We start from the raw sequence: 16,015 nt of genomic DNA, 5'->3' as shown, positions 1-16,015 counted from the left end.
GAAACTGAGTCTAAAGAGGGGGACAGATTTCCCCAAAGCTTCCCAAGGGTTCAGCAGGAAGATCAACCTGTGAAGCCCCAATCTTTCCCGATGGTGGACCATGCTTGGCCGTCCCCAGGATGAAACCACTGAAATTGACCTTGCCTGGCTGCAGAACTGGGGTGGTCTGTGACACACCCATCCTCCTCCAGGAAGCTCTTCCTTCTTTCATATCATATCTCTCCCAGGCAGCCGCCTGACTGCAGTGCTCCTCTGTGAGAGTTTAACTGTCTTTCCCAGCAGATGTGGTCAGGGCTCCAGTCCTGGTGCTCTTGAATTCTGGATGGGAAAAGTGGGGACCTTAAGGAAGGCTACCAATCCCCCCCTTTCAGAGGCAGCCTCCCTCACCCATGAAGAGACTTCATCTGTATAGGGTGTCCCAAGTAGAGGTGGTTTACCCTTGGCCACCAAGCTCAGCATATCTCTGACGTGGACGGGCCCTGAAGAGGGAGTAACTGAGAGCCACCACCACATGCTGTGCTTTCCCCAGCATCCTCTGCTACTCTGTGTCCTCTCTCCGATGTCTCCCCTCTACTATAGGACATGAACCAGGGACAGGGGACTCCAGGCCTCTGATGATGTTTGGTGACACTGGGACTCTTCCAGCCTGTCACCACAGCTCCATGGCACCCTTCTTCTTGTCCCTTCAGGTGGCACAGACCTTACCCAGACTTTTCAAGCTACTAGAACTGTGTACGGGCACAGAGAGGAAAATGCATAGGAGTTTCCACCCCCTGGCTGTCCTCAGGCCATGTCAGAGGCCATACTCCATGGAAGCCAGGTCGCCTTGACTGGAGGTGGGAAGATCTCTGAGGGGTTGTTCTGCCTGGGAACTCCCTGGGACTCAAACCCCGAAACCACACTACTGTCTCACTCCCTCCTTCTCGCCTGCTTTTCCTTCTTCCCCTTTACTGCTCTTTTCTGGAGTATTCCTTAACCAACCACCGGCACACAAGACATCAACGGTGCTTCTAGAAAACCACATCCAACGCTAATGAAAGCAGCAAGAGCCTACAGGAACCAAGAGGAAATGTGATTTTTGTCCCACCCTTTCATGTGCTCTGCCATACACTGCTCTGAGTTGCAGTGGGGCAGTGGGGCAGTGGATGGGACAGAGCTCTGAGGCTGAGACCCTCCCCCGGGGCCATGCCTTGGGGAATCTACAGGTGAAGAACTCTGAGCCCCTGTGTACTGTGGCCCCTCTACGTGCTGTGAAGATCGTAGGTGACAGCGAGCTGCTGAGCAGAAGGCATCCCTGTTTCCCCTGCCTTGGTGGATGCTGTAATCAAATATTCACTGATCAGATTCTAACCTGTAGGAGTGAGTGGTCCCCCCGCCCTCGCCTTTGGGACTCTCTAGGTCAATAGAGCAATGTGCAGTATTTGGGGGGAAGGAATTAGCTCCCCAGGTCCAAGTGTTCTGACGACCTTGAGAGATAGAGCATGCTCCAAGGAGAAGTCAAGAGAAAGGCTGGCCCTGCTGAGGGCATGAGGGAAGGGATTAGAGACTTTGGGCTTGTTCAGGAGAACCTCCTTGCTATACAAGCCTGCCTAATCTGAAACCAGTTGCTCCAAGCCTACAGCACCCCCAGAAACAGATCTTAGTAATGGTGGCACTTGAAAGACCCTGGGTGCATCCAGTCCACTTTCCATTAGATTTCTGAGATAGCATAAAGAGACAGAAGGTAGACAAGAGACTAGTCTGACCTCTTCAGAGGAGACTGTCTAGAAGAAGACATTTCACAACAGTGAAGGGCAGACACTCTTCCGGGGCATTGAGGGGCTCTTGAAAGGACAGGGGACACTTGGAGCTTATATAGGAAAATTGGGTAATGGGAAGTTAATGCAGTGGCTGGGCTGCAATGCAAGCATACAGTTTGCTCTCCTGTTATTGTCCACTCCATTGAGACATGCTCTCTTGGGACTATCTCAGTCTATCTTAGAAAAAAAAAAAATTCTAGGGCCCACTGACAGCAGTTTTGAGCAGAGCCAGCTAAACTTCATAAGGATTCTGTTTTTACAGCTGTAGCACTCTATCTCTCTTGATCTCCTGAGGATAGGAAGTGACCAGGGACTGGGGATGTAGTTCGCTTGGTACTCTTGCCCCAACAGGCATAATGTTCCAAGTTCGATCCCCAGCACCTACCTAGACAGGCATAATCATGGCCCTCCAGGAAGCAGAGGGAGGGGGATCAGAAATCCAATGTCATCCTTAACGTAGTATAAAATTTTCCAGGTGGTAGTACCTTTAATCCCAGCGCTTGGGCAGAAGCAGGCAGATCTTGAGTTCGAGGCCAGCCTGATTCACTGAATGAGTTCCAGGACAGCCAGGGCAACACAGAGAAACCCTGTCTCGAAAATCCAAACAAAAGAGTTAAAACCCTTAGTATAAAATTTGAGGTCAGAGTCTTGATTACTTTTCTATCTGTGATAAAACACCATAATCAAGGCAACTTAAGGGATAAGCAGTTTATTTTGGCTTTAGGTTCCGAAGGGCTCATGTTTGATTTCTGAGGCAACATAGAAAGGTCATGGGTCTTGACCTCACTGATACTTACTTTCAAACGGTGAGGGGCAGGCACTTTCTGGTGGGAGAAGGGGTGCCTGGGAAGGGGGCAGGGGGTGCTTGGAGTTTATATAAGAGGTTTGGTGAAAGGAAAGTTAACGGAGGGGGCCACATGCCCGTCCAGCCCACAGCCTCTGCTTCCCGGAGCCGTGTGTCCGGACAAGGCTGAGCTATCTTTAGAAACTGCCTCGCCTTGGCTATCATGTTGCTGGTGATAGTGGGTGACTGAGCTAGGCATGGCAGTGAGGTGAAAATGGCTATCTTTTCAACATAGGGGTGAAGGATTTCAGCAAGACTTAGGGGACCAGAAAGTTCCTTGGTTAGGGTCTGGCATGTGTTCAAGGTTTATTCTGACAATCAGGATCTGCAGTGGCAGACTGGAGGTGGCAGAGGAATGGGCAGAAGCCCAGAGTTTACACCTTAAACTGCAAGCAGGAAATAGAGAGGACACTGGAAATGGTGTGAGTCTTTTGAAACCTCAAAGTATAGCCCCCAATGAGCTCATACTTCCTCCAGGAAGGCCACACCTCCTAATTCTCCCTCAAATAGCCACCAACTGGGGACCAAGAAATCAAATGCCCGAGACTTGGGGGGTAGGGTGGCATCTGATTCACTACAGCCAGCCTGAGACTACACGAGACTCTTTCAAACAAAAACAAAAATCAGCCAAACAAAAAGAATGGAAACCCAGAAGCGGCAAGTCATGGCTCCAAACCCAGTGACATCTCCATGACTTTCTACTTCCTCTAGGTCCTTCTGGTGACCACTGCTACCTTCTTCCTCTTGTTTGTCAGCCAATGGTGTAATGCCTCTGTTATCTACCATGCATGGGTGACAAGCCCAGGATGTAAAGTCATGCAGGAACATCTTTGAGCTCATAAACATATCCTGCTCATAAATATACAGTGTCTGCTGCTACCAAAATAGCTTTGGATCCCAGCACAGGCATTTCCAAGAACAGACTCCTCCTTTCAGGAATTCTGTGAAAGCAAAGGCTCCTTTGGTGTGTATGTCCAGCAAAGAAAGTTCCTCAGACCTGGTTGTGCACACTGCCCTGTCTGAGACCCCTCCCAAAGTCCTGCTAGGTCACAGAGTGGACAGACCAGCCTCATCTCCATGTAAATACTGACTCTAGCTCATTCTGACTATAGTCAGACAATGCGATGAAGTCTGACCTCATCTTCACTTTCTTTGAAGATACAAATCCACAGCTTGTCTAATGATAGGGGATCCTTCTTGTGGGAAAATTTGGGATTGACTCAAAACTAGATAACTCCAAATTGATCACCCCATCTCCTTGGTCAGGCTTGTTTTAGAGATGGGGAATCCTAAACCTCTGTGTGCCAATATAATCCAGAGAAAGGCATGGCTTTGGGATAGAAAACTGGTCTTCTATCCACTAGCCCAAGGCTCCCAAAACTTTCTAGTCAAGATGGATGTACAAACCAAACATCATTCTGATAGCTCCAGAAAGAAATTTATTTAAAAAATATTCACATATATATATATATATATAATCATTATTATTAAAGATAGAAACAAATTAACTTTCATGCAGATGAGATTGTGTGCCCATTTATTTTCACATAAAAAGTTAAATCTTAGCCAGGCAGTGGTGGCGCACACCTTTAATCCCAGCACTTGGGAGGCAGAGGCAGGCAGATTTCTGAGTTCGAGGCCAGCCTGGTCTACAGAGTGAGTTCCAGGACAGCCAAGGCTACACAGACAAACCCTGTCTCAAAAAAAGAAAACCAAAAAAAAAAAAAAAAAAAAAAAAAAAAAAAAAATCAAACAGTCTAATTCAATACAATTCAAAGATATACTAATTTGATACTTATACACCGGAGAGTGACTATAGGAAAATATCATCTTTGTCTCGTGATTAAAATATTATGTTTCTATAAGGGCAGAAAACTTTATATGGACAGTAAAATCCCTGCCATCCATGACATAAAACAGTCCTCAATGTGAGCCAAGGCGTTTCTGGGGACTTTTGTTCACGTTGGGTGTCATGGCGGTCTGCAAAGAGCAAAGTGTTCATGGTGTGCATTCAGAACCAAGCCTGCAGTGATGTTGCAAGCTACAACACGGGCAAGCACTGCTAGAAACACCTCTTCCGGTAGAGATCTATTTTGAATTGGCTTTGATCATTGTTCACGCAGAAGCCTTTTACTGTTGTCAACGTCTTCACAACGTATGCACCCAGCTCTACAACCCCGTGGGATGTCACAACCTACAGCTTCAGAAAACGAGCACTGGTCTGGTGGGCCCTTGTCTGTGCTGCTGTTGAAATCCTCTAACAGCCTCAGTGAGCACAGCCAGCTATCCTATGAAGGGACCCGGGGCTGCTGGAACGGCAGAGGCAGAGCCCACCAGCCCTGAGCCTGTCTTGCTTCCTACTGTGCAAGATGACAAGGTTACTGATCTCTACCGCTTTAAGGTGGGACTTTTACCACTGGCAAATGGATCTCGCATGATACCCCAGCATCATCCTGCCCCTGATTTCTCTTTAAGAAAAATCTATCTTTTAAGAAGACCTATCTTAATTACATGTATGCTTATGTATCTGTGTGTGGGATTGCACAAATGAGTCCCGGTACCCTGAAGAGCCCAAAGCCATTGGATCTCCCTGGAGCTGGAATTATATATAGTTGGTTGTGACCTGTCCAACGTGAGTACTGGGAATGGAACTCGGATCCTACTCTTAACCTCCGAGCCATCTTTTCTTTTCTTTTTTCTTTTTGTTTTTTCAAGACAAGGTTTCTCTGTATTGCCCAGGCTGCCCTGGAACTCAATCTGTAGACCAGGCTGGCCTTTAACTCAGAAATCCGCCTGCCTCTACCTCCCAAGTGCTGGGATTAAAGGCATGTACCACTACTGCCCGGCTGATCCATCTTTTCAGCCCTTAAATTCTTTAAGATTTTTAAATTTTTGTGTATATGTGGGTGTGCACGCTAACCACTGGTGCATGTAGAGGTTAGGGGACAACTTACTGGAATACATCTTATCCTTCCATCACGTGGCTCCTGAGGTTCAGGTCCTCTAGCTCAGTGAAAAACATCTTAATTAACTGCGCTACTGTCCTCCTCCATCACCCCTCCTACCTTTCCCTACACTCAATCACATTGAGTCCTGCCATGGGGAGTCTGGCCACTCCAGGCCCTCTCCTTGGGGAGCCAGTCCTGCATTGGTAGAGTGGGGCACCATGCATGAAGAGTGAGTGCTGTGCTTTCTAAGGAGTCCCCAGAATCAGCAATACAAACGCACACCCAGACAAAATACACAAGCGGCTAGAAGAGCCGCTGTTAGTTTTCACAGCAATGCCAGCATGTTAAGCTAATTTAATGAAAGCCCTGGAAGGAAGGTCGTGGGTTAGACCTGGGTGTGTTAATAATGTCAGGCTTTATTTGAACCACTACAGAAATCCCTCCCCATTGCCTCCAGCTACCTGCCACAGGTTGCTGTTTTTCCTCAGAAATCAACAGCCTTCTCATATACAAATGTGGGCTTGCTTTTGTTTTTCTCTAGAAAAATAATTAAAGTCCCGGAGCTCAATAAATACTTAAAGAGAATGAGGTTTTAATTAAAAACCTTCTGCCGATGCTGTAGTGGCAAGTGTTGCTTCCCAGGCAGGCATGCTGGCGGCAGCCACATGCATCACAATCTGCTGAGGATATGAAACCAAAAAACCTGTATAGATAATAATGGGTAATTCTGACTCTTTACAGAGGGGACAGGTGGTGAAGAAAGATGTCTAGGGGCAGAGCCAAGCTCTTCTCCCTGTGGGATGAGCAGGACATAAGCACTAGGAATGCATGTGCCAGCGTGTTCACCCTATCTAGATCCAAGTCTTTAAGACAACAATGGTGGCTGATTCTACCCAGCAACAGGTGAGAAAATGCGCTTCACTAAGCACCGAGTACCACAAACTGAGTGCTTTACATTGTCTTGGCTCATTTAATCTTCATGAGGAAATTCTCTCATTCATATTTGTTCTAAAGATTTCTTTATTTGTATTTTATGAGGAGGGGTGAATGGCTGCATGGATATATCTGTGTACCACTTCTACATCTGATACCTGGGGAGGCCAGAATGAGTGTTGGATCCTCTGGAACTAGACTTACAGATAGCTGTGAGTTGTCATGTGGGCGCTGGGAATCCAACCCAGGTCTGCTGAAAGAGCAGGCCGTGCTCTTAACTGCTGGACCATCTCTGCAGCCTCTGTCCTTTATTTCTTAGAGATGTGGAGAGATTAAGCCAGGGCCCCATAGCTGGTGTGTGATAGAGTCTGGAAAGAGAAGTGATGGCGTAGAAGCAGGGCCTGACTTCTTTGGAGAGTGACCTTTCTGATAGAAATTAGGGAAGTGGAAATGCTTGCTGGAATCTCCTGTCTCACTGTGTGTGTGTGTGTGTGTGTGTGTGTGTGTGTGTGTGTGTGTCTGTGTGTGTTAACTTGTTAACTTGCAGGCCCTGTAAAGTGTGAGGCAGTGTGTTCCAGAGCTTCTGGATGTGGGGCAGCTGGAGACAAGGTCTCCCGAGCAGGCTGCTGATGCCAGGTTAATCTTGTTCTTGGAAGCTCTTCCTACACCCCTTGGCAAGTCCATCAGATCACCCATGTGCCACATTAAAATACAAGGGTGCATGACTGAGCAGTTGCTGCAGAATCATGCATATATTACCTGTCTTAAACCTTCAGTCAAACACCTATTTCTTTAGTTTTCTTTCCCTACTCTTGCCTGGCTTAACGACAATAAGGTTCCTTTGTCAGCCCAGAGACATTTTAGAGGCCTCTGGCAAAGCAGTGAGAGGCAGGGACAGGCCTGCAAGAGAAGGCGCTCCTGGTCAGGGTCTGGGAGGTATGATAGAAGCTCTCTTGCCAATGCAACAATGCTCACTGATTAACTGGCAGGAGAACAGTGCACTGTTGGGAATTCTGGGCACTGGGAAGCCAGTGAACCACGAACTGGCCAAACCTGTTAGAGTAAAGAGGGCTGGTTGTGTTTTCATGGGGCATAGGCTGGTTAAGCTTGTCCCCCATGATAGCATTTCCCAACAGCACTGCAAAGCCCCAGGCAGAGCTCTCTTTAGTGGCCAGGCGCTCTCACACCGTCCCTTCAAGGTCAAGGCCTTGCCTCTGCATTCTGCAGGCAGTATCCAGCAGGGGGCGCGCGGGGACCAGGGTTGAACCCCAGATCTCCGCGGACCTAACACGGGGAGCAAGTCCGTGGAGCCTTTGGTTTCAGCGCTCCCATCAACCTGGACCATCTGGGACCTCAAGGTTGAAAGTTTGTGGAGGCCAATCCACAAAGCGGTCAAGGGGCGTTAGCTCTTGGCCTCTGTGTCTGTTTAGAGTCAGGACTGCAGCTTGGTAAAAAGCTTGTCCCTGAACTGGACAGATTCTGAATCTGGAGTCCTCTGTTTTCCGGGTTGGCAACTTTCTGTCGCTCTTTTCTCCCACTTTTACTGCACTCATCTGATTAAACACACTTGTTCCTTTAAAGATCAGAGAGGTAGGGCAGGGGTGGGAGGTGCGAAGTGTTTCTATGCCCGGTTCTCCTTCCCTAGGTCACTGTATTATTAATAGTAAAAGCAATCGACGGCAATTCTGGGCGGCGCCAGGGCTCTCTGTCTGCCTGCCGTCTTCTAGCAGAGCTCAGTGGTTGAATCAGGAATTGCAGCTCCTACCCGAGACCCTGCGGACGCTGCTAGAGGCGACTCCGGCTGGCCTTGTCTGGACCGGCACTAGGTTCTGCAGGGTTGAAGACGGGGTAAGGGATGCCTTCTCCCTGGTGCAAATTCGGGCAACAGAAGCATTTTTCGGAAGAGTGGGTGGGAAGCCAGGGTCCACCGGAATCAGTACCCCAGCCAGCGTGGTCGCCACGCCCTTAAACTATCCGGTAGATGCTGGAACCGCCCTCTCCACAGGGAGTCCCCTGGCCTCAGCCTCTTTGGGAAAGAAAGCCAGAGTTGGGAGAACTTACCCCCAGACACGCCTGCACGTCCGCGCGGTCCGAGAGAGCTCATGAGCCCATTCTTCCTTCCAGCCCTCGGCCCTTCGCTCCTCCTAAGTTATCCCTCGGCAGGCTCGCGTCCCTCCAAACTCAAAAAAGAGCTGACTACAAGTGAAAATCGGATGAGTGCATGTTCACTGGCGGAGGAACGCCCACGCCTGCGTCTGTCTCTCTCCCCCACCAGGAAAGTCCTCAGGACTCTCCATCCCAGAACACTGAGTCTTAGTCCCTCTGCTGCCACACCCTCTTCTGGTGCAGCGCACCACACCCCCACACCCCCCAACCCCCAAGGTTGCTAGAACGTGAACAATGCGACAGGATTTTTCTCTTGCTTTGCAGACAAAGAAGTCGGCATCGGGCGGCTGTTCCTAACCTCTGAGGCCTTGTCCCAGGTTAGAGCCTTGCGTTGGACGGTCTCAGACGTTCAGGATTCCAGGCAGGGAGGAGTCAGAGTTCTCATCCCCCCTCCCTTCTCAAAGACATCTTCCCTAGACCGCTCAAGCACCTTCTTCCAGGTTGGGTCTGGGTGGTTTCCAGGCCTGAGCAGGTGTGATGAAGTTCTAGATTCCGACCTTGGTTGAGCTTGTAAGGGCCCCAGCAGCCCGTAGCCAGGAGTAGGAAAGAGGGAGGGACCAAAGTGCGCACACACTAGTGTGTTCATATTTAATTTACAAAGGAGCCTCAGAAACCCTGCTGGGTGGTCCCTTTAGATGCAGCGTTCTTCCTTCATCTCTCTGCGCCCCCTCCCTCGCTCATTAAAATGCTTAACACTCAAATCGGGGTATTGATCTCTGCAGAAGCCCCAAACACACTGCCATCCAACCAAGGCAGAAAGCTGACTCTGATGAGGGCCCCAGTATTACAATGTATATGAAAAAGGAGGAGGGGACTCTACATGTCTCTCAAAACTTATGCCCCCCTTACCAGCTCTGGCTAGCAGCTCTGTCTCCTGGGATGCCATAGGCAGGGGAGTGAGATGATGCATTTTAGTCAAATGCCTAGACATCCCTTGAAATCCTCCTGCTTGTCGCTAAAAGAAATGTCCAGGGTTTGCCAAAGAGAACAGCGAGTCCCAAGTCTGCTGAGGCCAGCTGTTACATGAGGGTGTGAGATGGCAGGGCGGTGGCTGCTGCTTAGGCTTTAACAGTGTGTGTGTGTGTGTGTGTGTGTGTGTGTGTGTGTGTGTGTGTGTGTGTACTAGCGTGCAGGGGTTGATGGCATGCTTGCTAGAGATGCTTAGAGGATACTGAGGAGTGGGGGGGGGGTGCAGGAAATGCTCAGGGGTCGTAAGTCCCTAGTCCACAACACTCAAGAGGAGCAAATGGTTTTTGTAACTATCCTTGTCCCTGTCAGCCACTATTAGTGGCAACCTTGGTGACCTGTTAGCCTACAGCAAACAAGGGCAGCGTGAGACACTTGGGTGAGTTCAGCCTAGTGTTTTAGGAGCTCAGAAGACACCCACCCAACTGTGAGCACTAGGTAGCCCACAGGCAGTGGAGTGCATGCACTGGTTTTTGCCACAAAAGACCTGAGCATGGAGTTCAGACTAAGGAGGCTGAGCAGGGTCAGCGATGGGCTGGGGAGGTGGGCGGCTCCTCTCCGCGGCACCCTGCAGGGCTGCGTCTACTCATCTGGCGAGTTAGTCTGGTGGTGGTTGAGGGTGGAGGGGAACCAGGATTTGTATCTGCCCAGATCCAGGCAAAAAAAAAAAAAAAAAAAAAAAAAAAAAAAAAAAAAAAAAAAATGACAGAGAGGTTGAGGCGTTCAGCTAACACTATCAATTATGCATCGTGTTGAACGAGAGGCTTCGGGGAGGGGGAGGCTAGCAGCCGGCAGGAGGGAAAGGGTCCGGGAGAGCCAGGCAGCGGAGTTCAGCTGGTCCCGCTGGAGGTCTTTCTGCGCCACTGCTTGCTTGGGGGAGAAAAAAAAGTGTTTAAAGGCAAAGACACGCCCCTCCAGTCCTATGCTTTTCTTTCTCCCAAATTCCTCAAAGATGGTTTGTCTCACGTGTTGCGGGGCGTAGAACGGCTCGCATTCAATTAGAAGCGAAGCTCGCGGGCGCTGGCGGGACGGGCGCGTGAGGGTGAGTGAGCGTGGATATTTGTGTGCGCGTAAAAGAGAACGGTGAGTGTTGGAGTGAAGGTGTGCTTGTGAAAATGTGTGTTAAGGTAGGGAGAACTTAGCGCGTTGACGCGATTATTACATGTTAACGGGTAGTTTTAACCTGTGAAGGTCATGTGGAGAGGTTTTGTGTGTGTGTATATTGGGGAGGGGTTTGGAGGCATAACAAGGAATAGTGACAATGTCATCGAATGTGTAAATGTTGGGAGAAATAGAAAATGGGTTATAGGGGTACGGTGGGCTGGGAAGGGCGGAGCCTAGGGCTATGGGGATATGGAGCCCCTTGAGAACGACAGGTCTCAGCCTGGGGTGAGTAGAGGATCTCTATGGCTTTAACAGATGTAAACGCGACACGAGGTGGGAGACTGTGCGCGTTCTCGCCGAGCCAGCGGGCGCGCGACAGCTCTCAAACCTGCAATCATCGAGAAGTAGGGCGAACAGATAAGAAAGGAAAAAATTGAAGTAGGACTTGGGGACCAAAGGGAGTTCTTTCAATGTACTTTCTCCCCACCGCCACAGCAACAGATGCCAGAGGCTCCCGTGGACTGTCACCTGAGTCTGGAGAAGGACTTGCAGCCCGAAGGCGGCACACTGCTGGTCACAGAGCAGCAGGTAAGTAGTGGAAGGTCCCCACAACCCCAGCCCACAGGGTCGGTCCAGCCTAGCCAGGGTTGGGTGTCTGCCTGGGAGGAACAGGGAAGGGTGGTGCCTCCTTTAGGAGCAAAAGCAAGAAGGGGATCCGCTAATCTCAAAGACAGGGTGTAGGAGAGGTTCTTCCAAGACTGACAGGAGCCTCAAGTTGGGGCAGGGGGTCTGTGTTAATGTATTTGTGTGTCTAGAGACAGGGAGTGCACTCAGGCATCTTGGGGCTCTAGAGAGAGGTATAGAACCTTGGACTGTCTCCAGGTTTATTAGCTAGAGACTGTCCCTTAAAAACCTGTGGGCAGAGGGATTCATCTGGGCTCTGAATCCAAAAGGAAGCTTTAGTGACTGTCTCCACAACATGCCTGCTCTAGGCATGGGGGGAGAATTTTCTTCTCAGGTGGAAGCATGGCTGAGCAGTTATGACTCTCCCCTGAGGGGAACTGCAGCCCAGGACAGGGAGGCGTGAAGGCATAAGTGGGTGGAGGCTACCTAGATCCCCACACCACATCTCACAAGTTCTCCGTGTTGCTCGTCAGCTCGGGGTTCAGTCTGAGAGGAGGGCATTGTAGCAGCCGAGTGTGGCTGGTTCACATGAGGACTTGTGTCCCTGTGCCTGTCTGTTCTCACTGTACACAGCAAAGTGCTTTGCTTCCCGGTGGAGAACACTGTGGCAAAGCTGCATTGAGTTGGGAGAACAATGAGGTCCCCAGGGTATATTGTGTACATGTCTGGGTGCCCGTGTTTTTATGTCTATATAATTCATTGTGAACCTCCTGACAGAGTCTCGGTGCCTTGTAGTGGGAGGCAGCAGGGAGATGCCTGAGTTTTTGTTTGCACTGTTGTTGCTTGTAAGGAAGTGTGTGCGAGTGTTGTGCGTGGGACAAAGGATTCCAAAGAAGACAGTTAGTCATGAACGAATATCTTTCTGCGATCTCCATTTCACCACCGAGTTAAATGAAGATAGAGAAAGAAAGGTCCGTGTGGGGCCCATGGGAGATCACAAGTATTGGATGCTTTGGGGGGGGCAGCTCCAGATAAGGGGATAGATGGGGGCTGGGGAAAGGAGGCTCTAGGCCCTCTGGAGAAACAAGACAGTTTCTGAAAACAAGCCTTCATTGAATCTGCAGGCTTTCACTGGGCTCCGTTCAACCCAAGGTGCCTGGAGCCTAAATAGGTTTGGGAGGTAGAGTTTGTTAGGGAAGGGAAAGAGGTGTGGCATGAGTGACCGTCTCTCCCTTCACCTTGACTTCCTTCTGCAGGAGCCGTAATGGGGCCCTTTGGAGCCCTGTGTTTGGCCTGGGCTTTGCTAGGAGCGGCCAGAGCGTGTCCCGAGCCTTGCGCCTGTGTCGACAAGTACGCCCACCAGTTTGCAGACTGTGCCTACAAGGAGCTGCGCGAGGTCCCAGAAGGACTGCCAGCCAACGTGACCACGCTTAGTCTGTCCGCCAACAAGATTACGGTGCTAAGGCGGGGGGCCTTCGTCAACGTCACGCAGGTCACTTCGCTGTGGCTGGCTCACAGTGAGGTGCGCACCGTAGAGTCCGGGGCACTGGCAGTGCTGAGTCAGCTCAAGAATCTCGACCTAAGCCACAACCTCATATCCAACTTCCCTTGGAGCGACCTTCGTAACTTGAGCGCGCTGCAGCTGCTGAAAATGAACCACAACCGCCTGGGATCGCTGCCCCGGGATGCACTCGGCGCGCTCCCGGATCTGCGCTCTCTGCGCATCAATAACAACCGGCTGCGTACCCTGGAGCCCGGCACGTTCGACGCACTAAGCGCGCTCTCTCACCTGCAGCTCTATCACAACCCCTTCCACTGCAGCTGTGGTCTCGTGTGGCTGCAGGCCTGGGCAGCGAGCACCCGGGTCTCCTTACCGGAGCCCGATTCTATAGCGTGCGCCTCGCCCCCTGAGCTGCAGGGCGTGCCAGTGCACCGTCTGCCCGCCCTGCCCTGCGCACCGCCTAGCGTGCGTCTGAGCGCAGAGCCGCCGCCTGAGGCGCCTGGCACCCCTCTGCGCGCAGGCTTGGCTTTCTTGTTACACTGCGTCGCCGAAGGCCACCCCACACCCCGCCTGCAATGGCAACTTCAGATCCCGGGTGGCACTATAGTCTTAGTGCCGCCTGTTCTCAGCAAGGAAGAAGATGGAGGAGATAAGGTAGAGGATGGGGAGGGTGACGGAGATGAGGACCTGCCTACGCAGACCGAAGCGCCAACCCCGACTCCTGCACCTGCTTGGCCAGCGCCTCCAGCCACCCCGCGCTTCTTGGCCCTCGCAAATGGCTCTCTGTTGGTGCCCATCCTGAGTGCCAAGGAGGCAGGCATCTACACTTGTCGTGCACACAATGAGCTGGGCACCAACTCAACGTCCTTACGGGTGACGGTGGCTGCAGCGGGGCCACCAAAACATGCTCCTGGAACAGGGGAAGAATCTGATGCGCAGGCCCCGACCTCTGAGCGCAAGGCCACCACTAAGGGCCGTAGTAACAGCGTCCTGCCCTTCAAGCCTGAAGGCAAAACCAAAGGCCAAGGTCTGGCCCGAGTCAGCGTCCTCGGGGAAATCGAGGCAGAGCTGGAGGAGACAGATGAAGGAGAGCAGATGGGAGGTCAGATCCCTGCAGATCCGATGGGGGAGAAGCACTGTGGCCATGGGGACCCCTCTCGCTATGTGTCTAACCATGCATTCAATCAGAGCTCGGATCTCAAGCCGCACGTTTTTGAGTTGGGCGTCATCGCGCTGGACGTAGCAGAGCGTGAGGCTCGGGTGCAGCTGACGCCTCTTGCTGCACGCTGGGGCCCTGGCCCAGATGGTGCTAGCGGAGCGCGGCGGCCTGGGAGGCGGCCACTGCGCCTACTCTATTTGTGTCCTGCGGGGGGTGGTACGGCAGTTCAGTGGTCACGAGTGGAGGAGGGGGTCAATGCCTACTGGTTTCGCGGCCTGCGGCCTGGCACCAACTATTCCGTATGCCTGGCACTGGCGGGCGAGGCGTGTCACGTGCAGGTGGTGTTTTCCACCAAGAAAGAACTGCCGTCCCTGCTGGTTATCGTGACCGTGAGCGTTTTTCTCCTAGTGCTGGCCACCGTGCCCCTACTGGGTGCCGCCTGCTGCCATCTGCTGGCCAAACATCCGGGCAAACCCTATCGTTTAATCCTGCGGCCACAGGCCCCGGACCCTATGGAGAAACGCATCGCTGCCGATTTCGACCCGCGAGCCTCTTACCTTGAGTCTGAGAAAAGCTACCCTGCTCGTGGCGAGGCGGGAGGTGAGGAACCCGAGGAGGTCCCGGAGGAAGGCCTGGATGAAGACGTGGAGCAGGGGGACCCAAGCGGGGACCTTCAGAGAGAGGAAAGCCTAGCGGGTTGCTCGTTGGTGGAGTCTCAGTCCAAAGCCAATCAAGAGGAGTTCGAGGCTGGCTCTGAGTACAGCGATCGGCTGCCCCTGGGAGCGGAAGCCGTCAACATCGCCCAGGAGATAAACGGCAACTACAGGCAGACAGCGGGCTGAGCCCCCAGCACGCCTGGCCTGCCCGCCTCCACCTTGGGTACCTCGGAGCCTAGGGATAGCAGGATTTTACCACCCTCGCGGGACCCCGCCCCACCCCCCAAGCCTTCAGTTACTCTGCCTCCTTAGCCCTCCCCAGGGGTCGTCACTACTAGGGATTTCTAGGAGTGGGCCAAATTCAATGGCCATTCTCTTGGCGGGTTTGAATCCCCATTCCCACCCAAAGCACAGAGTCAGGCTCCTACCCCCTCTAAGACGCCACCCGTGGGCGGCGAGAACCCGCCTGCGCCTTTCATGCCACCACGGCGATCCTGGAAACCATCGCGCACCCCATGTGGTGGAACTTGGAGGCAAGGGGAACGCGCCACGCCAGTCGTTGGCCACATTTGGAGATAATAATGGGGTTGGTCCGGCGTTTGCCCGGGATCCCCAGGACAGGTACCCAGCGTGGAGCGCTGTGGCTCTCACCTTGATCCCATTCTGCCTTTTCAAGGCTGCATGTGCCAGAAACCCGCTAATTTTTACTCTCAACGCTCCTTTCCTATAATGATTCAAATCCACGCGTCCCCCTATTCCTACCCCTCACCCCATTTCTGTCTAGTTGGAGTCAAACTGGGGTCCTGGTAGGCCTTTCAACTCAGCGCACTGATTTTCTTATTTTCGTTGTTTTAAAAAACAGCGACATTTCTGGGTCTGGTGCTAATATCCCCTTCCCACCTTCTGGGAATTTGGGTGTGAGTGTGTCAGGTTTTAGAGTCGGAATCTGTTTTCTTCCGGCCCTCTCCTAATTTCAAGCGCTCTGGGACTGTGCACCCCTTTTCCTCACAGGGTGCGGTCTTGGTTCCCGGGCCAGTTTCGTTGTCAATGTCTTGCAGATGCCAGAGGTTGGTGCGTGCCGCAGTGGCTCTTGCAATTCCATGGGGTCCAGACCCCAGCAGGAGCATGCTAGAGGCGCAGGGAGCAGGCCTGCCTCAGGCCTGAGCGAGGCAGCAGCAGGGTGTGAAGTAGGGGAGGGACACCCTAGTTCCTCACGTCGCCCCTCACCCCAGGAAAATAGAGTTTGCCCAGCGTGTAGTCCCGTCGAGCGTGGGCTATAGACTTCTGTGTCCTGTAAAGTGTGCCGGTGTAGTGT

General features: G+C 52.0%; 1 protein-coding gene across 10 annotated transcripts; it reads left to right on the top strand.

The window, feature by feature from the left end:
• The first annotated feature begins 8,253 nt into the window (after window positions 1–8,253).
• On the top strand, window positions 8,254–16,009 carry Islr2 (immunoglobulin superfamily containing leucine rich repeat 2). Of its 10 annotated transcripts, XM_031344836.1 has the most exons (4): window positions 8,254–8,372; window positions 8,955–9,007; window positions 11,256–11,348; window positions 12,641–16,009. In XM_031344836.1, exon 4 carries the CDS (start codon window positions 12,649–12,651, stop codon window positions 14,884–14,886), a length of 2,238 nt encoding a protein of 745 aa, XP_031200696.1. In that variant the 5' UTR covers window positions 8,254–8,372; window positions 8,955–9,007; window positions 11,256–11,348; window positions 12,641–12,648; the 3' UTR covers window positions 14,887–16,009. The 10 variants fall into 10 exon arrangements, with proteins under 10 accessions (XP_031200696.1, XP_031200701.1, XP_031200702.1 ...); XM_031344841.1 differs by lacking the exon at window positions 8,955–9,007 and having other exon boundaries at window positions 8,262–8,372; XM_031344842.1 differs by lacking the exons at window positions 8,254–8,372; window positions 8,955–9,007 and adding an exon at window positions 9,652–9,719.
• The last annotated feature ends 6 nt before the right edge of the window (window positions 16,010–16,015 follow it).

Source organism: Mastomys coucha, unplaced genomic scaffold (genome assembly GCF_008632895.1).
Source record: "Mastomys coucha isolate ucsf_1 unplaced genomic scaffold, UCSF_Mcou_1 pScaffold23, whole genome shotgun sequence".
Taxonomy (NCBI): domain Eukaryota; kingdom Metazoa; phylum Chordata; class Mammalia; order Rodentia; family Muridae; genus Mastomys; species Mastomys coucha.
Note: the sequence above shows the minus strand (reverse complement) of the source record. Positions and strands in the feature narration are given on the sequence as shown.